Source organism: Crotalus tigris, unplaced genomic scaffold (assembly GCF_016545835.1).
Source record: "Crotalus tigris isolate CLP2741 ecotype Arizona unplaced genomic scaffold, ASM1654583v1 scf7180000024338.4412243, whole genome shotgun sequence".
NCBI lineage: Eukaryota > Metazoa > Chordata > Lepidosauria > Squamata > Viperidae > Crotalus > Crotalus tigris.
In genome coordinates, this window is record NW_024100508.1 from 1558479 (window position 1) to 1582947 (window position 24469).

Here is a 24469-nt window from a genome sequence, read left to right on the forward strand (position 1 = left end):
CCTAAGTACATGCTGATTACCAAGTGCCAGAATTTGATCACATGACTATGGAGACGCTGTGACAGTTATAAGTATGAGAACCGGTTGTAGGTCAGTTTTTCCACTGCAGTTGTAACTTCGAATGCTCGCTAAAGGAATGGTTGTAAGTTGAGGAATATTAACAGAACTGTCGCAACTAAACATTGGACAATCTTCAGCTAGTAATGGGGTGTTACCTGAATGGATTCTGCCTGGGTAGGAAATTGTTTTGTGAGCGCCCCTTGTAGCTGAGTCATTTTTTGACAGCTAAGATTTCTCTCTCTTCGTACAGGTGCTTCTCTGCCACCACACGGCAGGAGGAGGAGGGCATTTGCTGAGGACTCCGTTTCCAAAAGGTTGGTCAAACAAAAAGCGGTGGAATCCCAGCGAGAGCGTATGGTAAAAGCCTTGGCTGAGCTGCTTCAGAGGACCAAAGGAACCCCAGCCAGGATAGGCCGGCAACCAACATCTGGTCCAAAAGTTGTCAGGATGCTTCCTAAGCAGACTCAAGCTGACCCAGAACCAGCTGCTGACCCAATAAAATCCACCACCCCTCCCCTTCTTCCACCACCAACAGAGAAGACTCTCAATTCCACTGCCTCACCTAGGCCACGAGGCCGGCCACGTGGCTCCTTCACAAAGAACCGTATTCCAAGGCCCGGACCTCCCCACCAGAACATCAAAACTTCATCTTCCATCCCGGAGCCTAACAATAATATACAGTTGCCTTCACCGTGCGCAGAGATCAGTGCATCTTCCGAGCCAACTGAAGCTTTGAAGAAACCACCGCTCATCCTCAAGTTCTTCTCCAAAGCCAGGCGGCATAAATCTGGCCAGTTGGTGGTGACCCACGTCCGGCTAAAGACCCAGGGTCACAGAAGGGGCCGGAAGAGGAAGTGGAGTGTAGTGCCAGAAAAGAAGCTCTCCCCGCTTCCTTCCGAGGCTGTTTCTGAATCAGAGGCAGTTTTATCAGAGCCAGATACTTCTGACCCTGAACCCAAACAGAAGGAGCCCCCTGCTCCTCATTTGCTCTCAGAAAATCTTGCCCCGGAATCATCTCCTCAGCCCAAATCTCCCGTCTCAAAACCAGAGCCACAACTGGAGGCAGTTGTCCAGGAACTGCAGCCAGCCCCAGAGGCCCCTGACCCAGAACCAGAGGCCTCTGGACCAGAACCAAAGTCTTCTGTACCTGAAGGTGGCATTCTTCCTTCATCCACCCAGGTATCTTGGAAACAGGAGCCCCAGCAGCCCTGTCCACAGAGTGACGGAGCAGTCCTCCTTTCCAAGAAGGGGCCTTCTAGTGTTGCCCTTTCTATAAGGGCACAATGTTTGAAACGGGGTCGTGGGCGTCGCGTGACAACTCAACAGTTGCCAGGCAAGATGAGGCTGGAGGAGGCTGGGGGAACAGCTCAGCAGCCTGGAGTCACTGGCTCTGAGGAGGTCCCAGCTCTCAAGACCACCTTCCTCAAAAATATTCGTCAGTTCATCATGCCGGTGGTGAGTGCCCGGTCATCTCGTCTCATTCGGACCCCCCGTCGCTTTATGGATGAGATCCCACAGAAGGCGACTAAGCCCTTGGAAAGCCCTGTTCCTGATGGGGCTTTAGACAAGCAGGAAGCTTCTCTGTTGCCCTTGCAGGGGACCCCTCAACAGCTGAACCCCCCAGTCCCTAGTTCTCCTGAAAAAGATACCTCTAGAGGCCCGTCACCCCCATCTTCCCCTAGTGTGCTCCACATGACTTCCACTGCACCAGGCCTGCCTGAGAAACGGCGATCCATCCTTCGGGAACCCACATTCCGATGGACCTCACTCAGCCCCACTTTGTCTCCCAAAGATATGGGGAAAGCTCTCTTTCAGGTGCCTAGTGAAGATGCATCTCTTGTGCCCAGTGCACCAGCCCCTGTCTCTTCCACCCCAACCAAGCGCACTCCCCTGCTACGGGCCCCCCAGTTTACACCTAGCGAGGCACACCTTAAGATCTATGAATCACTCTCTGTGTCTCCCGAAGAGTCTGACCTGGTCCCGGTTTCCCCCGAGGTCAGAAGGGACCCCCCAGTGCCGCTGCAAGAAGCTACCTTGCTCTCCAATGAGCCTGTGGTGACCCGCAGTGGCAAAAAGCTGGTGGGAAGGACCAACCACCTTGCTTTGCCCCTCTTCACGGAGGTTCCTAAACCCCTTGAAGCTCAGAGCAAAGAGCTGATCACCATGGAGGATGTCAATTCTCCCGGCGTGGTTCACAAGGTGGCGATCCGAAGAGTGGTGCCTCCCTCGAGCCGAGCGCAGGAGCAAGAAGAGAAAGCAGATGATAGCTCGGAGAGTGAAGCAGAGCCAGCAAGCCTCTCTTCGGAGGAAGCGAAGCCCCCCGTGCATCAGCCCAAATGCATCGTCACTTCACTTTCCAGCATGGATAAAGTTTATAGCCTGCTGACTCGTGCCAAGGTACAGCTGTACAAGATTGACCAGCAGAAGCAATTCAAGTTCATTCCGGTAAGAGAAGCCCTCCAGGTTGAATGATGTGGGTTTTGGAATCGTAGCAAGGGTAGGCCACATCCATAGGGGTATCGGGTGCAAGAGGTCAGGATCCAGGATAGAGGTCAAAAAGTACTTAACAGGTGGTCCTTGACTTATGACCACAGTTGAGCCCAAAATATCTGTTGCTAAATGAGATATTTGTTAAGTGAGTTTTGCTCCATTTTATGACTTTTCTTGCCACAGTTGTTAAGTGTGTCACTGCAGTTGTTGACGTAGTAACATAGTTGTCCCAAGTGTGCTTTGCCAAGAGGCAACTAGACTTCCTTGTTATTCTTTGAAGATGTTTCACTTCTCATTCAAGAAGCTTCTATAGTTCTGAAGCTTGGATGAGAAGCGAAACGTCTTCAAAGAATAACAAGAAAGTCCAGTTGCCTCTTAGAAAAAGCATCTTTGGGACAGCCATGACCTGGATGACTGAGAATCTTCATAGACATTTAGTAACACAATTGCCAAGTGAATCTGGTATCCCCATTGATTTTGCTTGTCAGAAGTTGCAAAAGGTGATCATATGACTTTGGCATACTGCAACCATCATAAATACGAACCAGTTGCCAAGCATCTGAATTTTGATCACGTGAGCATGGGGACGCTGCAATGGCAGTCAGTTGAAAAACGGTCATAAGACACTTTTCAGGGCCATTGTAACTTTGAATAGTCACTAAATGAACTGTTGTAAATTGAGGACTATTTGTACAAGTTTATTTCATGCTACCTATACAAGCAATGGAGGAACGTTGGCGTCAGATAAGAGTTAACAGGACTTCAAGCGGGGCTGGACTTAGGTGTCTTAAGAGAGTGTAGAGATTCCAAACTAATGATGCATTTGACTCCGCCCTCAGGCTCAGCCTGATCGTTTCCTGCAGGGAGCAGGGAGTTGTGGTTTTCAGATTGTTGGTTTTGCTTGAGCACAGCCCACAGATCCATTTTGATACCAAACAGATGAGTTACTTTTATGAATGCACCCCAGGTTAGAAGTCTTGATATTTGCACCCTCTGTTTGGAGAATTATCGATGGAGCATGTTATAATAGTAATAATAATAATAATAGTAGTAGTAGTAGTAGTAGTAGTAGAAGTAGTAGTAGTAGTAGTAGTAGTAGTAGTAATAGAGTTGGAAGGGACCTTGGAGGTCTTCTAGTCCAACCCCCTGCTCAGGCAAGATCTAACACACAATACAGTAAAGGTGGTGCAGGATCCAAAGAATTGGGCTTATTGTCCTATCTTTATTTATGTTTTCCCCCTAGGAAAGAAATCAAAAGGTTCTGAGATATTCTAAGCAATAAATGAGAAGTAAATGAGGGATTGGGACAGGCTACCACTTATGGTTAGAAGTTGATAGCTACTTTGAGGTTAGGTCTATATTTTGCTCTAAGCCAGGAGTGTTCAACCTCAACAACTTTAAGACCTATGGACTTCAGGTCCATGCTCACTGGGGAATTCCGGGACTTGGAGTCCACAAGTCTTAGAGCTGCCTAGATTGGACACCTCTGTTCTACACCATAATAGCTGCCTTTATCAAACATGCTTAATGTGATCAGTGCCAAACTTGGTGTGTTTTTGTGATACAGTTTTTTGTGACATAGCCTGAATTCTGGCCATTTGGTAAGCTTCTGATTCAGTGTATTTTGAAAATCCTGTAATTGGATTCCTATAGTTACCAGGTTGAATGTGCCATGTTCGGTTTTAGGCTTGACATGTGTGAATACAGCCATCTGTTGTTTATTCAATTAGCCACAGTGAAGCAGTTGATAGTTTAGTGTGATTTGAGCGTGCCCTTGGGACTCTGCACGCCTGGGCATAGCTGTGTGCGCCATGCTGTGCTTCATGGAAAATGATTGGTGCCGCTGTATTGAGTGATTTCTGGAATGAAAGCTGCCATTGTGTTGGGAAACGGGCAGAATTGTTTGGGGAAATTAAGTATTGAAGGGGGGGTGGGGAATCGCAAACCATGTGGGGTATAATGCTTGTGTCCTTTTCTCCTAGGGGTGTCAAACTGTCAAGGCCGAGGCCTTTGAGACTCCAAAAATCCCAGCTGAGCAGGAGACAACTGCAGACTTTAAAATGGAAGATCAAAAAGAGGCTAGAAAACAGGTAATTGACTTGCAGCAAAACAACTAGATTCCAAATACAAAAGCTTGGGAAATCTAGGTGCTGTGCTTGATGACCTTCACAGTGTGTGAGCCCAGCTACTCACTGGTCAGTCAGTGCAATGTGGCTCAGCACGATGCATGGACCCTGGCCAAACAGAGAACAATGTCAAAGAACTAGCTCTGCTACTTGTCACTCATGATAACGGAAGCTCTTCCTGCACCTTCTTGACAGGGCCAGGAGTCCCCTGTGCAGGGCCCTCGGATCAAGCATGTTTGTCGGCATGCCTCGGTGGCCTTAGGGCAGTCTCGTGCAATGGTGCCAGAGGATGTGCCACGCCTCAGTGCCCTGCCTTTGCGGGAGAGGGAAGAGATTGCTGCGTCGCCCACTGTAGAAGGTGAGTGTTTATGGAAAAGATTGGCTGAAGATTCTCCTTGTGCCTTCTGGCCTTGCTTTGTCTTGCTGGGTAAACCTGTTTCCAGACCATATTGTGTATCTTAATCTGTAAGGCCTGCTAATGACATTAAGAGGCAAAGCTTTTATCTGTGTTTCCCCCAAAATAAGATGGGTCTTCTTTTTTTTTTTTTTGCCTCCAAAAGAGGCACCATGTCTTATTTTCAGTGGGGTGTCTTTTATACTCAACTCTGGCATCGACAGCCCCGCCAAGCCGGCCCACTTCTTCTGACCGAAGGAGCAGCTGCATTTTGCAGCTACATTTTGGCCTGGATTTTGCAGTCAGGTCTTTCTGGAAGGCCTATGCAGACGAGTACCGAGCTGTCGATTATAACTTAGTTCTCAGCTGCAGTGGCCTTATGGAAAGGCCTGTGACTGAGAAATGGAGGCCTGGCTGCAGAAGACACCACAGAAGAATTGGGCTAGCGAGGAGAGGTCTGGCTGCAAGGTGAGTGGGTGCAGAACATGTGGGGCAGCTCCATCCCCCCACCCCCATCCTAGCTTGATTTTTAGATGTGTGCCTCACCCCCAGACTAGGACCTATTTTGGGGGTAGGGCTTATATTAGCCCCCCCAAATCAAGCTAGGACTTATTTTCGAGGTAGGCCTTACTTTCAGGGAAATTGGGTATTCAGCCTTGGGTGCGATAAACATAGAAAAGGACTGGAACACCCATGTAGTAGACTTTATTTAGACAGAATATGTCTGTCTGTTTGTTTGTCTGGGTTAGGAGAAGAGGAATGCTGACTCAGATTGATTGGGGTGGGCGTGGCAACAGGGGAGGAAGTACAGATGGTCCTCGACTTACACAAGTTTGTGTAGTGACCGTTCAAGGTGACAACAGCACTGAAAAAAGTGACTTACGACCACTTTTCACACTGAGGAACATTGCAGCATCCCCATGGTCACGTGATCAAAATTCAGATGCTTGGCAACCGACCCATGGTTGCAGCGTCCCGGGATCATGTGATCCCCTTTTGCCACCTTTTGACAAGCCAAGCCAACGGGAAGCCAGATTCATTTAAAAACTATGTTGCTAACTTAACTACTGTAGTGATTCACTTAACAACTGTGGCAAGAAAGGTTGTAAGAAGGAGCAAAACTCACTTAACAAACTCACTTAACAAATTTTGGACTCAGTTGTCGTAAGTCGAGGACTATCTGTAATACATAGAAATATATATCTTTGGATTCCTCAATATGCTTGCAAATCAGTGTGATCCCTGCACACTGGTGGAGATAGTGCTCATCATGTTCACAGGACCATTTTGTTGACTTCTTAGCAACTTCCTTTTGAAGATTGTAGTGTATTCATGACAATTGTTTGTTGGCAGTGCAATGTGAGCCTGTATTAGGAACACCTTATAAGCATAGCTGAACCAGGCTCTCTCTCTCTCTCTCTTTCTTTTTCTTTTTAAGCCAGGCTCTAACTCTCATGATCCTGGCTTTTAGGCCATACTGGTTTCCTGTGATAGGGTTCAGATGGGGGTGAGAATCTGTGTAGTGCTGTGGTATATACAATAGAAGAGCCAAGTTTCAAAGAGTTGGCTTAAGGCAGGGGTCTTCAAACTTGGCCCTTTTATGACTTGTGGACTTCAACTCCCAGAATTCCTCAGCAGCATACCTGACTGAGGAATTCTGGGAGTTGAAGTCCACAAGTCATAAAAGGGCCAAGTTTGAAGACCCCTGCCTTAAGGTGTACCATCTCTGCACCTGAATTTGCCATTTTTACACTTTTGCTTTACAAGCAAACCTCTATAACAGTAGTGGCGAACCTATGGCACAGGTGCCAGAGGCAGCACTCAGAGCCCTCTCTGTGGGCACACGCGCCGTCGCCCCAGTCCTAGGCCTTCAACTGGGTTTTATAAACCCTTTTTGTTTTAGGCCTCTGCCGCCGTGAGCAAAAAAAAAAAAAAAAAGTTAAATCAGTTAATTTCAACTTCTCGCGGGAAAAAAAAGATCTTGCAAATTTGGAATTGATTGATTGAACTTTTTAGTCCCACCCAGTCTGCCGTTACCACCGCAGCCACACCCAGCCAATGGGCTACACCCACCCAATGGGCCACACCTACCCGGCACCTGATGATGCATAAGTGGGTTTGGGGTTGCAGTTTGGGCACTTGGTCTCTAAAAGGTTCGCCATCACTGCTCTATAACATGTAAATGCAAAAGTCCTTTTATGGGTGTCTTATAATAGGAGTTGGACTGAAGCTTCTTCAGCCTGTCCCATCCATGGTTCCACCATGGCACTTTTTCTCTAATGAAATCAGATTTTTGCTACTCCCAGGATAAGATAGAAATAACAGATCTAGAAGGTTTTGTCTAACTCAGAGGCTCCCAAATTTTTCAGCTCATTGACCCTTTCATGAAGTTTCAGATTGTTTGACTCCCAAACATCTATTATACTGTATATAAACAGTCCAATAAATACTATTTTAAGTAATACTGCTAGTACTACTACTAATAATAATGGCTACCCAAGTCCGCTCTTGCTGGTCTTCATGACTGTACATCTGTGGGTAACATCTCTCACTGCTGGCTACCTCACCTTCAGGGCTAGTGTGGAGATCTACAGAGACCCCAAAAGATTAATGGATCCCAATTGACCTTCCATCATTTATCAACCACCTCTTCACCACCAGCGTATCAACCCCTTGGATCAGGGGTCTTCAAATTTGGCCCTTTTATGACTTGTGGACTTCAGCTCCCAGAAGTCCTCAGCAAGGCATGCTGGCTGAGGAATTCTGGGAGCTGAAGTTCACGAGTCGTAAAAGGGCCAAGTTTGAAGACCCCTGCCTTGGATAGCCCCATTGACCCTTGGAAGCCAATATTGAACACCTTGGGGAACCCTGATCTAACCTGTCAAGTCAGCTAACAAGCATAGATTCATTTTAGCTGTAGCCTGGGATGAAGTTCAAAGAGGCTTACAGGATTAGAGATTGTAGCATCAGGTTTACAGTCAAGTTAATGTTTGGACTGTTCCACAGAGACCTCGTCAACATCTGAGAATGAGTGTGGCCTCCAGAAACAAGTGAAGCCAGATTCCGCAGTCAAGGCTACGCCACCCCCTGTGCGTCGTCACGTCTCTCACCATCACGGCAAAAAGAACCGAATGACTCGCTGTGGGAAGTGCAAAGGATGCCTGAGGCTCCAGGACTGCGGCGAATGCATCAACTGCCTAGATAAACCAAAATTTGGCGGGCCAAACACTAAGAAGCAATGCTGCGTGTGAGTGTGTCTGAGAAGTTCCCAACTCCAGCCCTGACCACTTGTCCACTCTTTCTGTATCTGCTGAGCATTAGAAAGCAGGGCTTCAGGGTTTTACCCGTAGCCAAGGAGAAAGGCTGCACCTGTACTTGTAAATGGGGGTTGTAAATGCTGATTCTACTACGCAAGGCCTGGCTGCAAAGCTTAGCATCCCCTCTCAACAGTTAAAAGCAACTTTCTGCTCCTTAAGGTAGGCAAGGCAACTCTAAAAATCCATAGCTACTTGCTCCGCTTCTTCGGAGGAGAATCATAAGTCAGAGAGTCAATGTTTCAGCAGATAGGGGACCACAGGCATTGACAGTGATTTCTTTGTTTATTGGTTTGATTTATATTCCTCTAAAACAGGGGTCTTCAAACTTGGTGCTTTTATGACTTGTGGACCTCAACTCCCAGAATTCCTCATAAAAGGGCCAAGTTTGAAGACCCCTGATCAAAAGCTCAAAGTGGCCTATATAGTACTTGTACTATCAGTTTTATCCCAGTATGGACTGAGTGATGGCGACTGGCTAGAGTCATTCAGCGAGTTTCCATTAAGTGTGGGTTTTATTAGGAGATTCCCTTAATAGAGTTAATACCTAAACCAAGGGTATCTAACCTTGGCAACTTTAAGACTTGTGAACTTCAACTCCCAGAATTCTGCTGACTGAGGAATTCTGGGAGTTGAAGTCCACAGGTCTTAGTGTTGACACGGTTGGACACCCCTGCCTTAAACATTACACTGTATTACATTTACATATTTTGATACCCCGGTTTAAATGCCCTTTAAATGTGCAGCTAAAGCTGAGTCAGAATACTGAAACCTAAGCATGGTGTGTTATTTTCTGTCTCTGTATCGCAATTAGTGTGCAAGTTAATAAAAACAAGCTTCACCATGCCACATAGATTGTGATAAACACCCCAAATTCTTGTTTCTTGCACCTTTCCTGCTTTCATAATTTGTCTCTAAGTAGGTGGGTGTCACTTTGGAGTGCTGTGAAGCTGAACACATCCCACTCTTCCAGCATCCTAGTGCTAACTCACTGCTGGAATTCCTTTCTCTCTTTCCAGGATTGTCTTACAATTTTCTACAACTGGATGTTTGTCTGCTGTGAGTCTTTGGACTCTAAAGCTAGCTATTATTAATATTTGTGATAGGGCAGTAAGGAGAAGGTGATTAGGCAAACTCAGTAGCTTTGTTTTCTTTTTCTAATCTCAGGAGACTAGCTCTGATGATGTTACTAGTTGGGTAATGAAATGTCTGCAAGAAAACAACCAAGCTCAGAGAGCACCTTGTTTTCTTACATGCAGTCCTTAGAGTAGAGAAGTATCCTGTTTGGGGGCATGATCTTCCTGGAACAGAGAAACAAAAAGATTTCAATGAAAACAGCAGAAGTGTAGGACGGAGAAAATAATCCCTAAAGAAAACTTTGGAACTCTGTAGCATATCCACTAGAACAGTTCTATTTTCAGTCTTAGTAACTTTTAAGATGTGTGGACTTCAACTCCCAGAATTCTTCAGTCAAGCTGCTGTCTAGGGAATTGTGGGAGCTGAGGTCCACACATCTTAAAGTGGTCAAGACTGAAAAACACTGCAATAGGACCTCAAGTCTTCTAGCTTAAGTCCTCACGGGACAATATATACTTGTCAAGGAGGATGGGAATTCCTTTTCCTTTTTGATAGGTGAGGAGGGGGGGGGGAATAAATCAATATACAAGTTATGCAGGCAGGACACTGCATTTCCCACAGCAATGTATGTTTTAGAGGTTTCATTTTAAGCATAAGCCACCTTTTCCCCAATCTAGCCAATGCGTTTGGAAAGTTCATTAGTCCAAAATTTTATATAATACATGTTGATTTCCTAATTTTAATAGGAGTCATTCTTTTCTTGTTTTAGGACACATGTCTCTCTCACTTCAGGCAGAGTGATACGAGAGAAAGGCTAATTTCCTAATTAATTTCTCCAATCAACCTACCTTGTCCTGAGGGAGACCCTAGGGCTCTACTGCTGGCTTTGCTTGAGACTTGTGGCTAGCCTATAACAGAATAGCAGAGTTGGTAGAGACCTTGGAGGTCTTCTAGTCCAACCCCCTGCTCAAGCAGGAGACCCTGTATCATTCCAGACAATGGCTGTCCAGTCTTCTTAAAAGGCTTATAAAAGATTTATGAAAGGCCTCTAGTCTGCATGACTAACTTTCAGTGGCTGGCATATGTGAACTCGGTGGAAAAAAAGGTGCTTCTGGCGTCATGAGGCATTCAGAGCCCACCCACTCCACCTGCCTTTTTAAAGTATCTTTTAAAATAAATAATTACAGGAAGTTGGTATAGAATCAGAATTCTTTATTGGCCAAGTATGATTGGACACATAAGAAATTTGTCTCCGGTGCATAAGCTCACTTGCATAAACAGCAAGTAATAGGTCATAGAACTTAATAAACAACATTTAATAAATCATGAGAAACCAACAGGAGAGGATAGTAGGAAAGATGAGAGGATAAGAAAAGAGAAAGGAGACAATGCTGTGGGAGTTAAGTGTTCAGCAGAGGGAAGGCACGGGAGAAAACTATCTTTGTGTAGTTGTTTTGGTATGCAGTGCTCTGTAGTGGCATCCTGAGGGGAGAAGTTGAAATAGATTATGTCCAGAATGTGAGGGGTCTGTAGGTATCTTCTCAGCCCTCTTTCTGGTTCGTGCACTATACAGACCCTCAATGAAATATCTTTGCTGCCAAACAAAATATCAGCCTTTTTCATATTTTCAGGAGTGATCCTGGTCCCCACAAAAGGCTTATTGGGATGCTAGAGAATTCAACATCTAATCAACGGGTGTTCTACTTAATGGTGACAGCCATGTTATTCTTTGTGCTCTCCCAAAGTCTAGATGTGTCCCCCTCCCAAACTTGAGTCTTCCTGGCTTATTTCTAAATCCCTGGGCTGAAGAGTCTGTTGGAGGTAGTTTTCCTTTTTTCCTCTCCTCTGACAATGTATGTCTGGCTGACAGGTATCGGAAGTGCGACAAGATTGAAGCACGGCGAGTGGAACGGCTGTCTAAGAAAGGTAACAGTTGAGTGGTTGAACTTGGCTGGACTAATGTGCTCCTGTGAGTTGGTTGCGTGATCATGTGTGGTCTCCTCTCTGTGTGTGTCTTTGGTTTTCCTGTTAGATATTATATGACCTTCTGATGGGGGGCATTTTTTGAATATTTGTATACCTTTGTATAACCATACTAGCTAAAGTCCAGCCCATACCAAAGGGCTGGAATTCTGCACTGAAGGTCCAAACTTGGATTTCAACATTATACCGGAATGAACGTTTGATGCTTCACATCCCAAGTGCCTGTGTTTAGACAGGCTTTTTAATGTTCTAGTAGTTTGCCTTTTAAAAGTTTTGTATAAGTCCAAAGCTAATGTTTCTACTGTCTTAACTGTAGCTTTTTTGAAATTGTGTGTTTTTGATAACACTTTCACTGTTTTTCCTCAATTTGGCTTTGTTTGTTTATCTGTCTTCTTGTAAATCACACGGGGCGTTAATGTTTGTGGAAAGGCGGATTTACAATGGAAATGACTATTGCTAATGACTCACTTTGTATACTGGCGGGTTCTACCTTACAACTTGTGCAGCTTAACATATTAAATTGTAACACGGCACAATTTTGTGAAGAAGTTGAAATGTGGTATGTAAACCGTCAAGAGATGGGAAAGAAGCCTTCAGGCCTATGAGAAGAAGAAAGGGAGGGTCCAGGGGAGCATGTAGTGTTCCTGGGAAGAAACGGTACTGCCCTTAAGAAAGGCCATTCCCTTGACTACAGGATCCTTCTTCCTCTTTGGGAGTGTGGAGGAACACATTCCTCTTTATGGTTCGTTTCTGTGCTGCAGTTGCCTACATATTTGTTGACAAATACATGCATGCTGTAGAATATTATCAACAAGCCCACAAACGTGACCAGCCTGCTCTAAGGTTGAGTCCTTGCAAGGTGTTTTGTACTGGTCGCAGGAGAGGGAAAACCAGTATGAAAACCAACAGAAGTTGGCAGAGAAGGAACCCAAAACCATGCCCTCTTCTGCCAGCCCAGTCAGTCACCTTGGATGACCAAGGCAGTTATTAAATATAAAGGTCATCAAGTGAAGGTGAGCTCCTGAGGATCTGTGCACAGAATTTGTGTCGTAAACCAAATAATGCATTATGTGATTTGATGATAAACATACAGAACATCAGATGTCCCACTCGGAAGGAGCCAAACTCATCTGCTGCCCCCAGGATACTGCTGTGACGCTATTGAACAATCTCTGCTCACTCACACTCTGCCTGGCCTGCTCACGTTTCTTGGAGCGAAGTCAGAGAGTTTATTTCATTATGGGTAGTTTTCAGATAATCTTTTAATAAATACATTTCTAATGCAGTTTGCTTCAAGAATAATGGGGTGGGGGGCAGACGCTCTGTTGGCTTAGGACGATTTAATATTGGGTCCCTATACTTTGCGCGGTTAGGCCTCAGCACTTTAGCAACAACTTATTACTGATGGGACTTGGCCTTTAATTTTGCTTTTTATTTCTTGATGAACAATGCAGTCAGTTTAGTTGTGTAGGCTGTCCAGATCCAAAGCTCTGAGGCCAGAGAGTTGACCTGTTTTTGTCTCAAAGGTGCTTTTTTAAGAGGCAACAGAGCTTTCTTTGTTTTTCCTTGAAGGCGTTTTGCTTCTCATCCAAGAAGCTTCTTCAGTTCAGAACTGAAGAAGCTTCTTGGATGAGAAGCGAAATGTCTGCAAGGAAAAACAAAGAAAGTCCAGTTGTCTCTTGCAAAAACACCTTTGGAACAGTCACGAACTGGATGACTGAGAATCTCCATAGAAATAGACCAGGGGTCTTCAAACTTAGCCCTTTTATGACTTGTGGACTTCAACTCCCAGAATTCTTCAGCCAGGCATGCTGGCTGAGGAATTCTGGGAGTTGAAGTCCACAAGTCATAAAAGGGCCAAGTTTGAAGACCCCTGACACAGACCTGTTCTTAGATTTGCTTTCTGAAAGAAAATGTGCTTGATTAAACAAGCTTTATATTAAAATAAACTAAATTCCAAAGACCTGCTGTTCCTCCACAATTGTAGCTGATCTTTTAACCAAGGAAGCTATTTCATACCAGGTCAGACTTTTCCACCATCATGTCTTTGGGCTGTCAGCAGCTCTCCAAAGGCCAGCATAGCCTTTCCCCTCTCCTGCTATTTCTCTCCAGAGCTGCCAAAAATTGAATTAGGGACATTCTACAAAGCGTGGGCTCTATCACTGAACTGTTGCCCGCTCTTGTGTCGATGCTGACTGGTCTAGTGACCTGGTTTAACATATTCCTGGCTCTGTATTTTGTTTCTTCTTAATGTGTATTGTCTGTAGCCATTACACTGAATTGTGCTTGTTTTCCCCTAGAATGTGCTGTTCCTCTCACTCCCCTTGTTTCATGCTGTGACAATTGCACCTAATCCCTGAATCACGAACTGTGGTACTTGTTGGAATTTGAAATGCTGTTCTATCTAGCTGACATTCTTGGGCAGGCTATTTTTCACTAATTCCATGAAACCTGAGATTTGTGCACCAAGGTTTCCCATCTGGTCCTTCTTCCAAATGCTAACCGGGATTGCTGCTGCTTAGCTTAAGGAAGATGGCTTCATCACACAACCTCCAGGCCATGCCTTCACTCCTTGTGGTTTCTCTCTGGAGGTACATATTTGGTTTCATGCAATTCAGCCATTAAAGTGAATGTAATTTAAAGAGATACCCTGTTCAGATAACTGTCTCCTGCCCCAAAGCTATTTAACAGGCCCTTTGGCCTCAGTTTTTTCCTTTTAGCACCATTTTTTCGGTCACCTGTGTCCCCAACCAAAGAAAGACGATGCTCATCTTGATCTTTTGTTTTCTCAAGTGAGGGGTTCCAAAAACAAATACTTCTGCTGCCCCCCCCCAGTGGGAATGTGGAACCTGATCTGCTGCAATTTTAAGTTTTAAATATTGGTGAGGATATAAGCACTTCTATGATATCACCAAACGGTGCAGATTTTCTACCACTGATATTAGCCATGCATTCATCTTGACCCCTTTTGTCCTTCAGAGTTCAGATTTTGTAGGATCCTGTCATATGGAAACATTTGACCCTCTTAAAGTGACTATTAAAATGCTATCTAACATTTATATCCTGCTTTCAAGTGTACTAATTGCTCTTAAGATGCCTTATGTTCTACTAATCCTTAAAACAGCCTTGGAAAATGGGATATGTGATGCTCTCTGTCCTGCACATGGGTGGTGGGGTTGCTGAGGCTCACAGCGGGAAACTTCCCTAAAGTCACCTTGAAGTAAGATTTCCCTGAATCATCATAGCCTAGAGTAGGTGGTCTAAATTATAAGAACTCAGTTTAAACACAAGTTCCTTGATTTGGGTGGATGTGAAAGACAAAAAGGTCACTTCAAGTTGTGAGTTGAATTGGTCACTTAGCTCTGATATTCCCACTTCCTGTTATCCACTGCAGTTTTTCCCTAACCTGTTTCCTCCCCAGATGTTTTGAGCCTGGCTTTCATCACAGTTGAACAGACTTGGGACCTGCAAAAGTTCATATATTGATTACTAGAACGAAGTGCATGGGAGTGGCTTAGTTATATGAACATGCACTAAGTCTTGAGTTTACAGCACACATTTACCTTTGTACCAAATGAATCCATTTCCTTGGCTCAAACAGTACATTGAAGCCTCTACTAAAGAAATGAAGCTAGGTTTGCACAACATGCTAATCAACAACAAAAGCTACCAAATGGGAAAACTAAATAAACCTTGCCTACTGGGCTAGTGAAACTAGTAAGTCTAACTGGCCTGAATAAGTGTATTGTGCAGACATAGGTTGCCTCTGAGTATACGTATAGCCCAGGAATTTGGGATGGCTCTCAAAACAAGCTCACATCCATCTCCACTCACAATAAAACATCCTGAAGGTTGCAAGTTTTTGTGATGCTGTTCTTGGAACAATATAAGTAGGAAACCTTTGCTGTTCAACAAACAGATTCCTAATCCTGCTGCTCATCCCTGCTGTAATTAATGCTGTAATCCAGCCTAGCTGAAATTACCCATGCTTTCGGCTTGCTTGTAAACCCATGTCTTCCGTCTCCCTCTGTTGTTTCCCCCTCTTGTTTAAATTTAGATGTTGCTCAAGCTTGGCGGCTTGAAGATGTGTGGATCTCAACTCCCAGAATTCCCAGAGTTGAAATCCGCACAGCCAAGCTGAGAACCATAGTTTAAACTTTAACCTTCTGTAAGTACCACTTAAATCAGAGGTCTTCAAACTTGGCCCTTTTATGACTTGTGGACTTCAACTCCCAGAATTCCTCAGCAAGCGTGCCTGGCTGAGGAATTCTGGGAGTTGAAGTCCACAAGTCATAAAAGAGCCAAGTTTGAAGACCCCTAACTTAACTGTTCTTTGGAAGAAGTCCCAGGTAGCAGTTTCCCTCATTGTCTCTGCTCCCCTCCCACCCCCAAGCTCTTTTAGATGCTCTGGGGAAAAAAAAAGGGTTTTAAAAGTAGACTGTAGTCTTCCTCAATTTGGCATCTTCCAGAGACGGGTTGGGGAATTCTGGGAATTGCAGTGCTCTGGAGGCCAGCAAGTGGGAAAGGCACTTGCTAGGTGAAGGAATGCTGTTGTCTGCTAAAGCCTGGGGTGGGTGGAGCCAGGGATGCCATAGATAGTTCTGCAACTGTGGGAGGGGGTGGAGGTCCTGTCTTTTTTTTTGGGATTATGGGAAGGAAATGGGCAGGTACTAGGAAGGGGCTGGGCTGGGGAGGCCATTGTGATCTGAGGGGGCCTGAGCAGAGTTGATCATGCATGCCCCTGGGAATGTCCTCACTTGCTGTGCAGACTGAAGAAACATTGCTTATGTGAGCAGATAAATCTGGGAAAGGAGGCTGAAGGTGGGGAGGGTGGCAAAGAGTGGGGGGGAGACAACATTTGGCTTGTTCTGCTCTTGGGGGGGGGGGGATTGGAGCTCAAGATTCCTGGCTTTTTCAGCTCAGCTCTGAGGGTGGCTTGAGAGAAATGCTAGAAGATGCAGCCTCATATTGAGGGTCTCTTTGAGCTGCTGAATCTTTTTTCTGCCTTACCTCTTCACTGCTTTTGCATCCTTTTTCAGCTTCCATAATGGGAGCAGAGGCAGGAAGTTTTGGCCTCCACCCCCCCCCCTTCCCTTCCTTCCAATTTCTAATTCATTTGTACTTCTGGACCAATTAATTAACAATGGGAGAAGCACACAAAAAACTCTTAATGGTACTTTCCAGGGGGAGGATCGGAGACTTCATTCCGCTTCATCTGCATATGAGAAAGTAGACAATGACTACTAGAAAGCCAGAAAATTGCTCCTTGGATTTGCTGTAAGCAAAGGAGAATTACAAGCCAGTGCAGCTTTGAGTAAATCCATAGTGCCTGACTGAAGTTGGATCTATAGTAGCTGAGAGCCTTGAGCCAAGGTCAGTATGACCAAGGTGATAATGGCCTCTGAAGTCCCATCTAGTTTTTCCTTATCTCTCTGCTTTTAGCTGTAGATCTTAAATCTCTTTTGTATTGGAGATGAGAAAGTAAGGAGGAAGACCGTAACCGGCCTTTTAGATAGGAAGGCAGGGCCCTTTAAACAGCATTTCTATCAGGGATGGGTAGAGATTGTAGATCTAAATTGCTGATAGGAGTGGGGGGGGGGATTAAAGCATTGCCGCAGTAGATGGAAAATGAACTGTAGCTAAGGTAAGTGAGCTAATAAAGACTTTGTCATGGGAAGACCCTTAGATGGGTCAGTGGCTAAGCAGAGCAACAGCTGACACAAGATATGTTGTGTTAAGGTGCGGCTTCTTCCACAAGTCAGGTGAGAGTAACCATCTCTCACCAATATTAAATCCGGGCTGCTAAAACCCAAATGCCCTCTGGTTGCAGCAAAGAGATACAGAAATATTCTTTTGGCAACTCGAGAGCTCTTCTTGATCCTTGTCAGTCCTGCAGCGCTGAGCAGTAGGTTAAGCTGAAAGTTGATGCTGGTAAGAGCGCCTAACCGAGCTGCAGAGCTTTTGAATTTTGGTCTGGTCAGATGTTCAGAGCCTGTTGGGATTGCGGTCAGCTGCACTAAGTACCGTGCCTCAGTTCAAGGGTTTGCATTCATTTTTCTCTCCTGTCTCCCCACCCCTGAGTATGCATTTATAACAAGTCTTGGGCAGTGTGCAAGGGGATGGAGGAAAGGGGAGGAAATGGTCCTTCTGCCCAGCATCCATCTGCTGCTAGAGTCGGACTGCCGGGCTCTGCTCACCCATGCCTTTGTCTTCAGGCCGTACAGTAGTGAAGCCCATCGCCCCCTGGGATTCAGAGGATTCTCAAGAGGAGTTTCCAGCCCCCTGGGAAGTCATGCTGGGGGCCACAGAGACTGCTGAGCAAGACTCTTTGTTGCAGCGTAAGTCAGCCCGGCGCTGCGTGAAGCAGAGGCCCTCATATGACATCTTTGAATCCTCTGACTCAGACACAGAGCCAGCCTCCGGCTCAGCCACTCATCGCCGGAAATCTTCCCGGGACTCAGGTGAGATGTGAGCTTTTGGGTTGCTTGGTCCATGACTTCCAGGCCAAGATTTGCCAGCTACTGGGCTGTTATCTGTAGCCATCTATGAAAGTTGCACAAAAGCAATAAGCTTCGCGTGTGTCTGAAACTGTGGCTAGCTGCAGCTTCCGAGGGCACATCTATGGTTGTTGGTATGCCCACCCTGGGCACAATTTTCTTAAGAGGAAGCTCTTGGTGGGATGACCAAGAGGGCCCGAGAGGTTATCTCATTTTGGTGTGACATGACGTTACAGCAAGCCAGAGATTCTTGATGCTCAGTGATAGATAATTCAGTAGATTCAGATTTATTCTTGACTAACAGCATCTCTGAGGTAAAGGCTAGTGGAGCTGCCATGCTTTGTGCTTTCAAGGTGAAGAAAAGAGTAGCTTCTCATCCTGTTTGAGTCTGATGCAAAGAGAATACGCTCCAAGATTCTCATATGTTTCCAGATTTGCTTCCCGTGGACTCCGAGGAGCAAAGTCGGCCTCGTAAAAGTTCTTTGCAGCCTGTGGTGCAACTGAAAGCCAGGAAGAAACCGGAGAAGGTGAGCCATCAAGAAAAGGGGAGAGGGGCAAAAAATCCACCTCTGGGCAAGGTTTTATTTTTGTTTGTATTGTAACTCAGGAGGGTGCACAGCGCACATCAGGGACTTCAGGGAATCCACTGTGTGTTGTGTTCTTTAAGTGGGATATGAGCCAAATGCAAGTCATTTCTTTGTTTGTTTTTCCACCAAGATTCATTTCTCTTAAGACAAAATATGCCAGTTCTTCGTCATCCTTCCTTACCCTCCACCATATCAGTTTATTTCTTCTTTTGTCATATCCTAATACCAGCATTGTGCATCCCGTGGGACACCTGAACATCTGGGAATATTCTGTTAAGCTGCCGCTATCTTTCCTTCTTTTCTCTGCCCTTTTCAGGACATCCCTCTTTCTGCCTCACTGCCCTCCATCTCCAATGGCTGGAATGGGAAACAGAAGTCCACGGATGGAGTCCACCGGCTCAGGGTTGATTTCAAGGTGAGGGAGGGACTTCCGCCTCATAGACACAATGGAAAGGACGCCATATACAGCTAAGTCAAGATGGCAATCACTAGACTCCAAAGCGTATTCCCTAATGGAACAAAATCTCAGTTGGCGCCTGTTCCTAAATCTGCTATTTACAGTCTGACGCCTGTTAAACCCAAGTGGCTCTATAGATATTATTGTTCTAGACCTGAACAGTTTTGGTCTAGGCTACTGCAGCACACTATACACAGGACTATCCTCGGAGATTGTTCTGTAGTTTCAGCAGGTGGAAGAAGGTTGCCTGCTAATCTATGTACCAGTGCAGTTTTGTAACCTTGTTTGTCCTAGCTGTTTCTGTGACTCAGTATAAGCGGTTCATTTCAGTTTTAAATTTTTTAATAGATTATGGTCTCTAAATCCAAGTCTCTATTTGTCTTGTTAATGCACAGGAGGAGTTTTTTTTTTTCCTGTGTCATTCCCAAACTGCAGAACAAATATCCCTTGAGGCTGATTGGTCATCCCTCTCTCTACTGTCAGAAGAAGCAATCAAGGCATAGCATTGAAAGTTACCTTTGTAAATTCCCTTTCAGTTCAGTGATTCACTGTGTGTCGCTCTATAGCTTTTAGAGCAATTTTTTCCCCTCTTGTGTGCCTCATAGGAAGACTGTGACTTGGAGAATGTCTGGCTGATGGGCGGTCTCAGCATCCTCACTTCAGTACCAGTCACCACGCAGGTGGTCTGCCTGCTCTGCGCAAGCAAAGGTTTCCATCAGGTGTGTCTGATGAATAGGAGCTAAGAAGTATTGAAAGTTGCCCTAGGCAGGAATTTGAGGAAGGGCTTTCCTTCCCATTTGGGAGTTGGTCAGGTGGAGTTGCACATTGGGGTCCTTTTGCTCTCAGGATTTGGGGGTTAAAGAGGATTCAAAGATATCCAGTTTCCTGTTTTCATGGATGTAGGATCTCTAACATGACTGCTGCCTGTTCTGTAGCTTGTGTATTGCCAGGTATGTTGTGACCCTTTCCATGTCTTCTGCCTGGAGGAGGATGAACAACCACTGCCTGAGCAGGAGGACAGCTGGTGTTGCCGCCGTTGCAAGTTCTGTTATGTCTGTGACCGCAAAAACAAAGCATCCAAGGTAAGGAAGGTGTGTGTGTGTGTGTGTGTGTGTGTGTGTGTGTGTGCAGGGAATACACTGGCTTGTATGTTCCTTCTGCTAACAGGAAACTAGCAGTCCATCATTGCATCACCAACAGCTCTGTGTAAGTGGAGCAGGAATCAGCATTCTGGAAACAACTGTGCTTTTAGCTTGTTCATGCTCACAGATGGAGCAGTCAGGAAAGTGACCTTAAATCAATTGCTCCTTGGTCTTCATCTCCTCTTTCAGGGTTATGGGGAGAGAGTTTATGGGGCATTCCCCTTCTTTAAGCCCAAACTCAGGAAACATAACCAAAAATGGGCAGATGTAGCAATAGCAGAAGCAGCAGTAAGCTGAGGTTTCAGAAAACATTAATCCCATCCTCCTTTGGCTTCCTCTTTTGCTACCACACTTCCTTCCTTCCTTTTCATGAGTGCTCTGCTCTTCTTTTTCTAGAGCCATTTGGGTACTCAGGCATCATCCTATTATTTTCTTCACTCTTGATTTCCTTAACACTAGTAGTTCATCTACCAAATGGCTTCACTGGTTCCCTTTTAGCTGACTTGAATCTTGATTTGTCTCCCTGGTGCTCTTCTCCTCCCCTTCTCCCTTCACCCATAAAAATGTAATGTGTTATGGATTTATATTCCATTTCTCTTACTGTTATGCACTTAGGACAGTGAATAGTTGACCAAATGCAGAATTTCAGATCGCTCCTTTGCCGTGTCTCAAGGCTTTTCCTTTGAGTCTTCTGCCAAATTTGGGTCTTTTGTACCCGTGTCCCTGTGTTTCTCATGCTTGGCAACTTTAAGAGGCTGGCTGGAGGATTCTGGGAGTTGAAGTCCACATACTTTAAAATTGCCAAAGTTTTAAAACTCCAGTCTAGGCACTTCCTCTCTGTCATCTCGGGTCCTTTCAAGGTCTTCAGTCACCAGATTGTAACCTCAGTCAGGCTGGCAATTATCCCAGCTCATCTCCCTGCACATATTTGTAGCATAATCTCAGCTGCCACTATTGTCATCCAATAAACCAGGGGTCCCCAACCTTGACAACTTTAAGACTTGTGGAGTTGAATTCCACAAGTCTTAAAGTTGCCAAGGTTGAGGACCCCTGCAATAAACCACTCTGTTTGGAATAAGATAAAAGCCCGGTAAATAAATAAATCCGCATCGGAAACTGGTTTGCAGAGCCCGAAGCACAATTGATAGTTCTCACCCCACAACATTTTTTAGTGGCAGTTTGAAGTTACAACAGCATTGAAAAATGTGACTCATGACTGTTTTTCACACTTAGGACCATTGTAGCATTCTCATGGTCACATGGTCAAAAATTGGGCGGTTTGCAACTGGCATGTACTTATGATAATTGCAGTGTCCTGAGGTCATGTGATCCACCTTTTGTGACCTTCTGACAAGCAAAGTCAATGGGGAAGCCAAATTCACTTAAGAACTGTGTTACTAATGCAGGGGTCTTCAAATTTGGCCCTTTTATGACTTGTGGACTTCAACTCCCAGAATTCCTCAGACAGGCATGCTAGCTGACGAATTCTGGAGTTGAAGTCCATAAGTCATAAAAGGGTCAAGTTCGAAGACCCCTGCACTAAGTAAAACTGCAGTGATTCACTTAACAACCGTGGCAAGAAAGTTTGTAAAATGGGGCAAAACTCACTTAACATGTATCCTGCTTAGCAATAAAAATTTGGGGTTCAATTGTGGTCGTAAATCAAGGACTACCGTAAACAGCCAAAGGATTCTCAACTGGAGAGAGGTATTTCTGCAAGGTTTGTTTTTTTTTAAGCAACATATACTGCAAAGAGAAACAGAAGTAAATAGGGAAAGGGTGTTAAAGGAGCAAAAAATGGCAGTATTAACATCTGTGCATGAAATAGGGAGGGAAATGAAGGTGCCAATTTGAACAAATGGCATGTAGGTTCAGTAATGCCCTGGACAGGTGCTGGACAGCTAGACAGGCATTTGAGTAGAAGACGGAGAAGCTTCTTCTTTTTAAAAAAAATTTTTATTACTACTATTTTTTAAAAAAAAATCAGTTTCTACATTGAACTGTGTATTGTCTAGGTATACAATTAAAATTAAAATATAATCATCACAATCATAATAATGTTATCAAAATACAATCATATACTAGGAAATAGCAATCAAAATATTAAAAATAATATTACCCACATTAACATTAGTTATATAACAATCAAAGCATTTACTAGTCCATTATAAATCTTGCTCACAAAATCCACATATTCTCATATTTCCAACTTTCTAACCTCTGTTTTTATCAGCTAACCATTGGTAAAATAAGTCCCATGTCATATAATATTCCGTTTCTTCTTTTTTCTTTAATTTTTAACGTTAAGCTATCCATCTCTGCGTATTGCAGTATTTTTTAAATTATATTCGAAGGAGAAGCTTCTTTATCATGAACATAAATATTTGAAAAAAAAAACTAAAACAAGAATTCTAAGGATCTGGTTTTCTCACACAGCTTTTTTGTTTAGCTCTCTGCTTTCTTTTTTCCTTCACATTTTGCATTTCTGGTCACAGTTCTCAGTTAGGAGATGTGAAGGATTCCAAATACATGGGTAGCAGCTCAGTTTTTCTTGCTCCTTACTCCCTTTCTCTCTTTCTTCTATAACCTGCAACAGCAACTGCTGGAGTGTGAGCGCTGCAGGAACTGTTATCACCTGGCCTGTCTTGGCCCCAACTATCCCACCAAACCATTCCGTAAGAGGAAGGGCTGGGTAAGTATCTGCAGAGTGGAAAATGTCGGGCAGTGCTTCTCAACCTCTGCAGCTTTAAGATATGGGGGACTTTTAACTCCCAGAATTCCCCAGCCAGCACACTCTAGGAGTTGAAGTCCACATACAGTACTTTAAAGTTGCCGTAGTTGAGAAACACTAGAGTGGAGGATGAGAGAGTCAGCTCTACAGCCTTTATACTGCAGGCTCAACTGTCCCTATATTGCAATTGTGAAATCCTTTTCTTTTACGTCCTTTAGATCTGTTCTGCCTGCATCCGCTGCAAAAGCTGTGGGACAGCGCCAGGAAAGAATTGGGACACGGAATGGTCCAGTGATTACAGTCTCTGCTCTGCCTGTTCTGTATTGTACAACAAAGGTGAGTGCAGCAAAATCTTCTGAAAATTTTCAAACGTTTCTATTATAAATCGAACACTTAGTAATTGTTTCAATACAAGGACATGTTTAATGAATTTAGGCACCATTAGTCTCTGGTGTCAGCCTATCCTTTTAACCATTATTCCATACTGGCTTTCCAAAGTAATTCTTGCCTATGCATTACCTATATTTTTACAGATGCATAGATTACTCCTACCAATTTCCCCCATAGGACTAGTCTTGTAAAGTAAGTTGGGCTAAGAGTGAAGGGCTGGCCCAAAGTCACTCAGCATAGACTTGAACCTGAGTGGTGTAACTTCAGAGAGATTAAAATATATTTGTGCTTATAACTGCTGTGAAGAATGTCAGAAGCCACATTGTATATCTTTTTTCTTTTCTGTTTTTCTTCACCTTTTTTTCTTGCAGCTTTTGCTTTTTCCTTGATTTATTTGTTGTTGTTTTTTTTCTTTTTTTCCTTACTTTATATTAGTTTGTATTGGCTTTTATCATCTGGTTTAAAAGCTTCAGTGACCATTTTAAAGAATAGACTTCAACATTGGTCTCCTCAGTTCTAGCCCACCTTTTCATCATTCCATCAAACTGGCTATTTTCAGGTCCCAGGCAAAAATGGTTTAATTCTTCAACCTTTTAGGCATTTTAGTTTTGTTCTGTTTCTACACGGAGGCACAGTTATTATACTACTTTATGGTCGGCAGCTTCTATTCTGCTTTTATTGGTGTTTCAGTTTTTGTTAACCGAATATTGTTTGGATATTGAAATACAGAGAATGAATGGAGCAAACGTTGAAATCTTAACATTCGTTTCAAAAACTGGATGGGTTCATCGTATCTCTTCATGTGGTCTCTCTTCCTCGTGCAGGGAACTACTGTCCAATCTGCTTGCACTGTTACGAAGATAATGACTATGAGAGCAAGATGATGCAGTGTGCCAAGTGTGACCACTGGGTTCATGCCAAGTGCGAGGGACTTTCAGGTTGGTTGTCTGGAGCAGCATGGCTTAGTTCAGGAGGCTGACTACGGACAAGCCATTTTGTTGTCCATCCACATTGGGAAGGGACTAGGAGTAGCCCTAAGAAGATGGATCTCATTGCTGCTGCATTCTTTTTTTCTTTTCTTTTCTTTTTTTTGAACTATTACCATCTCGCAGACGGTACAGGATAATAAAAACAAAGACAAACAGGCTGAAAAATAGTTTTTATCCCAGAACTGTAACTATATTAAATACTACTGTATAATGCAACATTGAAGTGCAATAT

General features: G+C 44.3%; 1 protein-coding gene across 2 annotated transcripts in view; it reads left to right on the top strand.

Moving 5' to 3' along the window:
• The window catches only part of KMT2B (lysine methyltransferase 2B), a 63001-nt gene that overhangs the window by 15114 nt on the left and 23418 nt on the right, over positions 1–24469 (top strand). For both annotated transcript variants that reach the window (XM_039325529.1, XM_039325530.1), the window contains exons 3-15: positions 311–2505; positions 4533–4640; positions 4872–5034; positions 8077–8317; positions 11332–11387; positions 17660–17905; positions 18374–18468; positions 18845–18943; positions 19591–19704; positions 19921–20067; positions 22724–22819; positions 23077–23194; positions 24073–24186. In XM_039325529.1, the coding sequence (XP_039181463.1) occupies positions 311–2505; positions 4533–4640; positions 4872–5034; positions 8077–8317; positions 11332–11387; positions 17660–17905; positions 18374–18468; positions 18845–18943; positions 19591–19704; positions 19921–20067; positions 22724–22819; positions 23077–23194; positions 24073–24186 (3792 nt within the window). The remainder of the gene's footprint in view (positions 1–310; positions 2506–4532; positions 4641–4871; positions 5035–8076; positions 8318–11331; positions 11388–17659; positions 17906–18373; positions 18469–18844; positions 18944–19590; positions 19705–19920; positions 20068–22723; positions 22820–23076; positions 23195–24072; positions 24187–24469) is intronic.